Here is a 12,058-nt window from a genome sequence, read left to right as displayed (position 1 = left end):
TTGAGCTTATAATTCATCTCGTGCTCGGAAACCTGCATGTATCTAATTCCAAAGAAATTCTGCCACATGTGTAATGCAAACACCCGCATTGAAACAGCGTGGTGGAATATGTTCCGTACCTTCCAAATCTAACAATATCAATAATCTTTCTCAAAGGGAGAGGAGGCCTTCATCAAACAGTGTGAAATTTACAGGATGATGTTGTTATGGATCGTTAAGAATATATTTGAACGTCGATAATGTTACCGTTAACTGTGAAATACTTTTTAAACAAGGAATATAATTTTTAGACAAAAATAGTATAATTAAAATTACGTCGGCTTTCCTAGAAACTGCAGTGAATAATAACTATTCCGGGAACCTGTTCTATTACAAGTTCAAGAAAAACAAGTTTTCTTCGATATTATTTAAAAAGGCCGAGATGGGCCAGTGGTGAAAAGGTCTGGAGAACCAAAGCTGGTCTGGGGAGCTCTTGGGGAGCAGTAGCTACAGTATAAGTAGCTAATGCTCCCCAAGTAGTATGACCACTACATTTATATTTACAATATCTCATACGAGGCTTTTTATATGTCTGTCTGTCTTGCTACTGACGGATCAGTAGGATATAACTACGAATAACGGAGTAGATAGCTAAAATGTACAAACATTTACATGTGTATGTAAAATGTCAAATGTACATACATGTTGATAAAAAGTTTTTTATATATACTAATATTATAAATGTGAAAGTAACTCTGTTTATCTGTCTGTTTGTCGCTTTGTCATGAACAAAGGAATGAAACGAATTTGAAGATATTTGGTGTGAAGCAAACTTTACTCCAAGAAAAGATACGGGAACGAAGCTTTTAAGGCTTGAAAAATTAAAAAAAAAAACTCTTAAACGCTCATAAGATCTACTTCTACTATCCGTAAGTTACGTTTTTTTTGTCTTTTTTTACTTTATTTTTGTCTTTAACAAAGTAATCGAGTGTTAGTAAAATTACAGCGTAAAATAAATAGTTTAAGGTTTGACCTACACAACACTATCAACTTAAGGTTAAATCTTTTATCTTTAAACTTCGAGTAAATTACGAAGAATTTTCTTCTCGTTTAAGACACTTTTCCGTTTATTTTATGTTAAGTTTCTTGAATTTTTTTTTTTTTATCTATACTTTCTTACTAGCTTACTTCGGGCGGGCTTATGTGCACGCGCATTTCAAACTACCAAATAGCAATACATTATTTTATGATGGTCCGGTTTGTGTGAGTACAATTAGGATAAGGGACGTCTTATTTCTAACGGTTGGTGGTGCATTGGTAGTACGAGTAATTAACGTCTACTGGTAGTCATGACCACTTGTTATACAGTAGCATATTTACCGTCCGACCACATGGCCATACGACATAAAACAATTAAACTCTCTGACTATATGAATGCCAAACGTAGTGAAATATAATATCAAAATAAATTTGATAATTTTAAAATTGTAATTATTTTTTTGACGAATATATTTTAATTAATATAATTTCGTTTGTGTAAATCATCATTGAAATGTATTGCAGTAAGCCTCATAACGGTTGGTGAGCAAATTAAAAACCGATTGAGGATTCAAGTATCCAATATTTACCGAATATTGAATGTTATACCTTTGAAACAACCTCTCACGCCCTAACGCAACGGGCTGACATGACAACGGTCGGAGCTTCTTTCCGATGTCGGGGGGGCCACTTGACCTCCCCTTCTTTAATATATTCTCCGTAAATTGCTGAGGATTTTATCTCAAATAAAATTTAAAAGAAATATTTTCCGTTTCGAAACACCCGGCAAAAACATTATAATTATGGTTTATAAATTAATATGGAATAAAATAAATATTTATGTTAAGTCCACACTTACATGGAAAGTTAAATAGGCATATACTTTACAGACATATAAGGTCGGATGTAAGGTAAAACTCGGAGTCATCTCTGAAAACGGACGAAGAAATAAAAACATACCATTACAAACTAAATAATAACATTAAAAACCCAAGCAACTTAATTAAAGTTATTAATTTCGGGATATTTACCATGTTTTTTCTTTTTGTTCGGTGGAGCTCGATATTTCGACATTGTCTACGAATGTCTTGTTCACGAGAAGAACGAATAAGAAGAAGCCTCGTGAACAAGACATTCATAGACGACCTCCATGGTCGAGTGGTGTGTACGCTGGTTTTCATGGGTACGCCACTTTGAGGTCCTGGGTTCGATTCCCGGCCGAGTCGATGTAGATTACCATTAGTTTTCTATGTTGTCTTGGGTCCGGGTGTTTGTGGTACCGTCGTTACTTCTGATTTCCATAACACAAGTGCTTCAGCTACTTACATTGGGATCAGAGTAATGTATGTGATGTTGTCTCATATTATTTATTTATTATTTTATTTATAGATAATGTCGAAACATGGTAAATATCCCGAAATTAATAACTTTAGTAATAAAAATAACCACGTTAATTTAAAATCTAAGCAACTTTGGCGAGCACAACCTACAAAAAAACATACGATGAATTCGAACTCTGCCTCAAGAACAGCCTTAAGTCGGAGACTAAAACCAAGGATAGCGTGCACACTTCGTATTTTATCAGTGAAAAATTATTTCTAATCCAACAGCGCAACGAACTTTTAAAAACTAAAAATAAATCACACGAAATGAAGAAACAGCTATCAAATCTAACCTACGAGCAAGTCATGGACCAGCGATGGGCTCTCAAGAGTACAAAATGGTCCTGACACAAGGAAAAATAATTGTGGGCCGACCACAAAGACGGTGGAGAGACGATACAGAAGAAACCACCGGCAAAGACTGGATAAAATTAGCACAGAATAGGAAAACATGGAAAGAATTGGAGGCCTATATACCCTACGAAGGGGTTCCTATAGTATAATCTAACAAAAAAAAAAAAAAAAACAGAAATAATACAACACTAACATAGATATAAGTATTTTCTTTTATAAAATATGTTAACATTATCTATATATATAAAAATGAGTTGCTGTTCGTTAGTCTCGCTAAAACTCCAGAACGGCTGGACCGATTTGGCTAATTTTGGTCTTGAATTATTGGTAGAAGTCCAGGGAAGGTTTAGAAGGTGAGAAAGTATCAAAAAAATGCTAGGAATATAATAAAAAAAACATCTTTGTTTTTCCTTAGAAATAGATTTATTAGAGAATTACCATTGATTTTCTAAGATTATCGATGTTAGACAATGAAACATTGATGTTTTAAAATTGATTTTGCATATTTATAACATCGCTATGTCTATTTTTCGAATCTATTTCTACCAAAATAAGTCGCATTTTTCGATGTCACTTTATAACTCAAGAACGGGCTCACCTATTCAAACTAAATTTTCAGGGTTTGTTTGAACTATTTAGTAGATGGTTTATGTGAAGTTTGCTCAAAATCGGTCGAGTGGTTCTTCATTTATCACATTTTTTGTAAGAAATGAATTCAACAAATGGCGGGTCATTTTGATGTTGGAGATTTTTCAGACGAGGAATTGTGCTGTTAAATTAAAAGTAAGTATTAATTAAAAATGAGTACACTCATCCACCAGTTTCAATAGGTAATACGTCTTATTTCAATTTATTATTTAAAAGTGCAGTGTTTGCATTTATTTTCATGTCTAAATATACAGAATAAAGTTACTGCCTTGAATTTTTATTGGTATCGATTGATGGTTCGTCCACAAGCATAAAATTATATCTCCAGATGTGGTAAACTGTATCATCAGTACATCGTTGATACGTATGCTAAAATAGAAACTGAACGTTTTAATTTTTTTCGTTTCAACCGAGCAAAATTAAGATCCGAAGAATATATTCAATTGCAAGACGCGATAGCGAATGATGGTAATGCAAATGACATCGGGCGATTGACTATATTGCCATCTTCGTTTATTGGTTGTCCACGGCATATGAGCGAATATGCACAAGACGCAATTTCTTATGTACGAAAAATGGTTGACCGGATCTATTTATTACAGTTACACGTAATCCGCAGTGGGATGATATTAAAACAATTTATTTGAAGAGCAGTCGATAACTGACCGTCATGACATTACAGCACGTGTTTTTCGGCAAATATTGAAAGCACTTATAAAAATAATGTATATTTGGAGAGGTGCGTTGCCATATGTACTACATTGAATGTCAAAAAAGGGGATTTCCGCATGCACACGTATTAATTTGGTTGGTACATAAAATTATTCCGGATCAAATCGATAACGTTATATCAACTGAAATTCCCGATGAAACTCTTGATCCAGAGTAATTTCACGTTGTCGTTAAAAATATGATAAAAGGTTTATGCGGTGAGCTTCATATGAGTTCGTTACATCTATTTCTCGATTTTAATAATTTCTTCCAGTCGCAAAAAAAATACCGATGTTATCGATTAACATCGATGTTTAGAGCTCCACAAACATCAAGTATCAATGTTCGGTATTGATCATTATCAACGCCATAATCATGTTTTTGTAACATGGATAGCCCATGTTTACCCTTAGCCCTACTTTGTCAAACATTTGATGTTGTCCCCGTTATGCAGAAATTAAATTGAAAAAATAGTTACAACTTTATAAGTACATGTTTAGGAGGGACAAAAATAACCTTAATTTTAACTAACTTCAATTGTTTACAGTCTATCAGATCAATTTTATGTACATATGTTCAAGATGCTGAACTGGAAAGGACGTGGCATCAACATTAATGGGGAATTCATCTCTCACTTGAGATTCGCAGACGACATCGTCATCGTGGCAGAAACGCTGCAGGACCTACAAAAAATGCTGAACGAGCTAGCTGATTCTTCTATGCGTATCAGCCTACGGATAAACTTGGATAAAACCAAGATCATGTTCAATGAACCGTCCTCGAAGTTGTTCAAATATATGTATGTCTACCTCGGGCAGACTTTGCGATTAGGTAGAAATAACCTTGAGGACGAGGTAAATAGAAGAATTCAGTTGGGTTGGGCAGTGTTTGGGAAGTTACGTCGAATCTTTACATTGTCGATCCCACAGTGTCTTAAGACGAAAGTCTTCAACCATTGCGTCCTACCCGTCATGACATACGAGCCGAAACGCTCACTCACTCACTCACACTCACGACAGGGCTGGTCCACCAGTTTAAAGTCGCTCAGCTGACTATGTAAAGGGTTATGCTCTGAGTTTCTCTGAGGGATCGCATCATAAATGAGGTGATCCGTCAAAAAATCAAAGTCATCGACATAACCCACCGGAGTAAACTGAAATGGCAGTGAGCTGGCCATATTTGTCGTAAAACCCATAACCGTTGGGGGGAACGTGTTTTAGAGTGGAGACCGCGTCTCGGCAAACATCGTGTAGGACGTTCTTAGGCACGGAGGAGTGACGATTTACGCAAGGAGGCATGCAGGAGTTAAATGTCTGAACTGGCTGATGATGATGATGATGATATTATAAGTGTGCGCATGCGCTCAAAGCCAAATATCAAAGCCCCACTGATTGGTCGAAACAAACCCTTCGCCTCCCGGAGATACAGGCAGTGCGCTCGCTTATCCTCTGCGTTCGGTTACCCCCTACGACTATATACACCATAATAAAACTTTACCACCTATATTTTATATGTGTTGTATTTAGTGGAATTATATTGATTGGTATTGTAAATGAGTTTCAAATTAAAACTTACGGTATAGCCAGTTTATACTAAATGGTTTTGCAAATTTTATGTTGTAAGGACATAATCATAGCAACATGGCAATTTATCACGCAACCTAATGATTCCTGTGTCATTGAAAATATAGAAAAATTATTGACAGTGTCGTTTTTAATGTAAGTATCAATTGTTTATTGTTACAGTTCATATCACCAGTTTCGCTGCGTGCAATGGTTTCTATTCACATCACATTTGGACCAATTTAAGCATTTCGATTATGGCAGTACGAAGTTTGCCGGGTCAGCTAGTACCAAATAAAAAAGGCTTTATTATAATTATTATTATGTTGGAGAGGATGTATGACGGCATAAGATAGCATTATGCCGTTTGCAATCACGGCATACAAGCCTCTCTCCCTTTCATAGCAAAATAATATACAATATCAATCCTTTTTAATATACATATATATCTTCTCATTATTTTTTGTGATATTCCACCGAACATTAATAATAAGTAATACTATATTTATTTAATAAAGAGTATATATTAAAAGATATGAATCCAGAAAGTTCATTAGGCAGAGTTTTTACATTAGATTCACCTATATCTTTTCTTGACCTGAGTTGGCCCAGTGATTAGAACGCATACATCTTAACCGATGATTTCGGGTTAAAACCCAGGCACCACTATAATATATATGTGCTTAACTTGTGTTTATAATTCATCTCGTGCTGTGGTGAAGGTAAACATCTTGAAGAAACCTGCATGTGTCTAATTTCATCATAATTCAACCATATGTGCATTCCATCAACCCGCATTGGAACAGCGTGGTGGAATATGTTCCATGGGAGAGGAGGCCTCAGGCCAGCAGTGGGATATTTATAGGCTGTTACTTTACTACTTTACTATATTACTACTTCACTACTTTACTACTTTTTAGATATTCTACCGCCAAATAACAGTACTCAGTATTGTTGTGTTCCGGTTTGAAGGGTGAGTGAGCCAGTGTAACTACAGGCACAAGGGACATAACATCTTAGTTCCCAAGGTTGGTGGCACATTGACGATGTAAGGAATAGTTAATATTTCTTACAGCTTCATTGTCTATGGATGACGGTGACCACTTACCATCAAGTGGCCCATATGCTCGCCCGCCAACTTCTATACCATAAAAAAAAAACTTTATTATATCATTTCTAGAGCTTCGGTTGTTTTAATAAAAAAATATCAACGGTGTCTAAACAGGGAAACCAATGTCATCAAACTGCACAATTGCGAGTTAATGGTTTTTGTGCGCCTACATGGGAAATTTACTAATTGCTAACTCTGATATTACCAAAAAGTGCACCTTGTATGTGGCATTTTTCCAAAATTCCATTCCAAGTTTAAGGCTTATCTATAACGAATACCTGCCATGGATATACATTTTACTTCTTTAGGTACTGTACGTTTAAAATCTTAAAGAGATGGATGAATAAACGAGGGTCAGCTTTCGTTGGTCGAATCCATGATTTTAATCCAATAACTCAGGATTTTGGTCTTTTCAGTTTTTTATGCTATCGCAACAAGGAAGTTATAAATGATACCAATTATTTTCAAATTAGTTGACAAGATTTTTAAAGAAGAAAATAAAATTAGTTACATCTGAGTGATGTTAATACATTTAAAATTCAAGGTTCCATTATTTTATGAAATGGAAGAGAAATTACTCCATGTTTAAGTGATTATATTCCATTTTCAAATAACGTTAAAACGGTCGCAGAGGAATATTTCGTTTCTGAATTATTCAGAATATTATAATACCGTTAAAACTTTACATCGACGTTTCTGTACTTTCGACAATTATATGACGAAGTTAGCAACAAAGACGGAGTTTATGGGCGTGTAAGAGAAAGGCAAAGATTCATATTCAAACACACTGACGCGTGCTAATCGACTCAATTAGTTTTAAACTTAAAAACACAAACTGTATTATTCTAAGATTCCATTGTCGTAAAACAACTCAAATTCTAGGAATCATTATTTGAATGTTACAATTGATTTCGTGGGTCGACGATTACGATTACATTAAGATGATAAAACTACCATTGAAGAATCGGCCTGACACCGTTCAAGGTCATTAAGGTCAACAGCAATCTCAGTTTGAAAAATAAACGCTGACTTATATGCCTAAGTTATGATTCAATTTATCACGTGTCTGGGACCGAAGAAAAACATCACGCAGGAATAAAATAGTCTTAAAGTCAAATAGTAGTGACTCCGACTTCGTAGGCGATTTGTTAATGTGAATTTATTTTTTGTAATAAAACGTGGAACCCGATTGCAGAGCTAAATATTGGGTGCAAACGAAATCGTCGAAGAATTTCAACACAAAATTAAAAATTTCATTAAAATAGTCAAACTGTAAAAGAGTAATTTAATTAGATCTAAAGAAATAAGATTTTTTTTTTCGTAGTGCAAAATCGGTAATGAGACTATGATCAATCTCCTCAGAATTGTAGGAAGAACGGATATAGATTTTTTCAAATTATGTTAACCCTTCGTTTTTTTAAAAAAATGGTCGTCGAAGCGGGTTTGGCCCAATTAGTTAAAAAATAATTTAAAAATTATCAATGGTAATATTCGAATATTTACTTACCTATCGATAGATATGCATACAAGCACGTTAGACGATAAATACAGGCCGAAGGCTCTCATTACGAGAAGTACTTTGCACAGAAGATTACCCACCAACCAAGCGTTTGTGTATTTCCAACCGATCTGAAACAAAACGAAAAATATCAGCTTAGATAATTTAAGTAATTATTTTCAAAAATGACGAGAAGACATATATTTATATATTACCATATCCTAAGTATTATCTTTACATAGAAAAAGAAAAAAAAAAAATAATAGTTGAGTGGTTACAGAAACAGGCAAATATTGGCCCAACTATAGTAGTTATGTTGAATCCAAAAAAATAAACTGACGGTAGCTCTAAAATTGACAGAAAGAATCAAGGGCACCAAAAATTTAGAGATTCACGGGTCGACGCACTAATTCGCGTAACATTGACCCAAGCTTGTTTGCGGAGAGTTATTTAGTTTAATATACTTTTAGTTAGTCGTTAAAACTAAAAAACAAATATCCAAATAAAATGCATAAAAGACCATTTCTAAATCACCAGCAAACCTAAATCAATATAAATGTAAGCAATTCAGGAAGTAGATTATGATATTTTTTATATTACAGCAATGAATTTAAGGAGTATTTTTGTTATTATTTCTATAAAATATGTAGTTAATATTTCTCTATCTAACCTCTAAGGCTTACACACAAGGTGACATTGATTTCATGACTACACGACACGAATATTGCGGCTAAACACAGACCACGACTAATAAATATTTGTCATTAACCGTTAACAGACAATTCCAATTAAAATAGAATCAATCAATTGTCAAAATAATATATTTCGATTTAAAGCATTCATTTTAGAATGTTTTTTTTTTTTTTTTTTTTTTTTTTTATGGCATAGGTGGCAAACGAGCAGGAGGCTCACCTGATGAATTTAAAATAAATAAATTTAAATAATTTAATAATGTGCATAACATTAAAAAAAAATAGGATAAGATAATCTTGTAGCTAGTATCAAATGTTAAAAAAAAATAGCTAAATCATATAAGGTTCTAGTGTAAATACAAAAATGCGACTTTTTTATGGAATAGGTTGTCTGGTAAGTGGTCACCATCACCCATAGACAATGGCGCTGTAAGAAATATTAACTATTCCTTGCATCGTCAATGTGCCACTAACCTTGGGAACTAAGATGTTGTGTCCCTTGTGCCTGTAGTTACACTGGCTCACTCACCCTTCAAACCGGAACACAACAATACTACGTACTACGTGCGGTAGAATATCTAATGAGTGGGTGTCACCTACCCAGGCGGGCTTGCAGAAAGCCCTACCACCTATTATTACTATTTTTAATATTGTGTTTAACGTATCAAATCAATGTTTGACACTAAATGTTTTACAAAAGAATGTGGTTTAGCGGCAGGACCTAACTATATGCCCATACACGAAACCAAGTGAAAACAAAAATTTAACAGAATTTGTGATTAATATAAAGAAATATTTAAGAGGACGTTAATATTTTTTTCAAAGAACTAATAAAGCAAAGTCTTTTTTAAATTTTTTTTTCTTATTTCTTCTTTAACTCAACACTAAAATCAACGGTCAGGATCAACGCGTTACTTTCACCTCATCGTCGTTAAGTTATTAAAATTCTTTGAAATTACGACTAGAAAATATTATTGAATTACAAATTAAACTTTTTGCCGTTCGAAATTTAAAATTACAAAAATATAATCATTTAATATCAAAATGTATTAAGTCCACCTGTAAATAGAAAAATGATTTGTTACTTTTATTACATTTTAAATTATTTTGGACATTTGAATATTATGGCTAAAGGTAATACATACCTTCAAGTATTCTCAAGGGTTAACATAGCATTATGAAAACGTTACTAAGAAATGTCGATCCACATATAATTTGTCTTATACACCCTCGCACCGGTCTAGAGCCGAGCAAACAGACTTTTAAATGTGCCTTTTTATTTAAAACTCCGATTCGGCTGACATTTTTGTGGTCCTTTTGGGAATTTAAGACGAGAAAAATAAATTTCTTAGTGATCATTATTTCCATTTACGATTGGGGTCTATGTATATAAAATTTCAGGTCCACCAGACCACGACATAAATTATAATCATAAGTTAAGTATATGACACTTGGTCGGCTACGAAACCGTATACCTACTTTGGGCCAGTACAATACATTTCAATATAAGATGAGAGTTATATTTGGGTGTACCTAAACGAGCTAGCACAGATTCTGAGTTAGATTATTACAGAGCACGCAATGTTCATATGTACAAGATTTAAAAACTAATAAGGTCATAATAAGTGTTTGACTTTGGCTTGTATATAAATTTTTATAAATAAAAAAAAAAAACCGCCTTCAAAAATGAACTAAAAAGAAAAAAATAATCAGTCACATCCATATCCAATTTACGATCTTTTAATCACCTCTCAAAGTCGGTGCCAACATTGCTAATATAGGCACATAATACATAATACATACATACAAAAACTAAATCTATTTATTGTATAGATGACACCATTAGACATACCTTACTATCGATACAAATTAAATGATTTTAATATAGGAATTTATTTACTTTGTATTTATTTACTTTTTTATTACTTTGTATATTCTCGTATGTATTATGTATTATGTACCTATATTAGCAATGTTGGCACCGACTTCAAAAGGTGATTAAAAAATCGTAAATTGGATATGGATGTGACTGATTATTTTTTTCTTTTTAGTTCATTTTTGAAGGCGGTTTTTTTTTATTTATAAAAAATTATTTACTGCTTTTCAGTGTTGTTTTGTTATTTATAATTACAATTGGTAAACATTCTTATTCTTATATATAATAGTTGTTCATAAAGAATCCCATTATTTGGCTTTCGACTCTAAACATAACTCAACGCCGTTTCAATACGATGTGGACTGCATCTCAAATTAAGCGTTACATAAGTTACAATAGCCTAATGTTAACTGCTCATCGCCAATTAGACAATACCATTTTTCCCGATGCAATGCCGTTAATCATTGAGGAGTTCTCCTGGTAGTCCATCATCAGCTAGACTTTATCATAGGCATGTTTACTAACATCATTTGCTTGACGACTATCTTAAAGAAATAGAACTAAACCCGTAAAATAGTTACTTACTAATAGGTTCTGATTACCAGTTGTGGTCTTCATCATCAGTTCCAATCATCATCATCATCAGTACCAAGGCACTTGGAATAAAACCGAAATCACTATAGGTGTGCCTATAAAATTTGAGGAGTTCCCTCGATTTCTCGAGGACCCCATCAGCAGATCCTGATCTCCTGACAATGGGACCACCTGGAAAATATGTCCTTTCAAACGAAAAAAGAATTGTCAAAATCAGCCTAGCCATCTTCGAGTAATTCGGTAACATACATAAAAAATAAATAAATAAAAAAGGCCCCGAGGAATTGAGAACCTCCTCCTTTTTTTGAAGTCGGTTAAAAATATAAAAGCTTATATTGCTTTAATTCCAAAATCCAGGCCATTTTATTTGCGAAATTGGTTTAATATCCGGCAAGTCCACTTGTGTGTATACCAGTTGGGCAATGTAATATATTGGACAGTGGGACACTTATATTAACTTACTAGCCGGGCTTTCAACTTTAAGGGCGTTTGAATTTAACAAAAAACTTATTGTTTTACTCAAGGATACACTTTCAGCTGTCTGCCTGTGTAATTCCCATCAAAATATGTAAAGCCGTTCCAGAGATTAGCCGGAACAAACAGGCAGACAGAT

At 33.8% G+C, this 12,058-nt stretch overlaps 1 protein-coding gene across 1 annotated transcript in view; it reads right to left on the bottom strand.

Moving 5' to 3' along the window:
* Positions 1 to 12,058, bottom strand: part of LOC124534925 (adipokinetic hormone/corazonin-related peptide receptor variant I-like) — a 205,682-nt gene that overhangs the window by 129,641 nt on the left and 63,983 nt on the right. Inside the window, exon 2 of the mRNA XM_047110968.1 lies at positions 8,293 to 8,414. Coding sequence (XP_046966924.1) covers positions 8,293 to 8,414 — 122 coding nt within the window. The remainder of the gene's footprint in view (positions 1 to 8,292; positions 8,415 to 12,058) is intronic.

This window comes from Vanessa cardui, chromosome 13 (assembly GCF_905220365.1).
Source record: "Vanessa cardui chromosome 13, ilVanCard2.1, whole genome shotgun sequence".
In the NCBI taxonomy this organism is placed as follows: Eukaryota; Metazoa; Arthropoda; class Insecta; order Lepidoptera; family Nymphalidae; genus Vanessa; species Vanessa cardui.
Note: the sequence above shows the minus strand (reverse complement) of the source record. Positions and strands in the feature narration are given on the sequence as shown.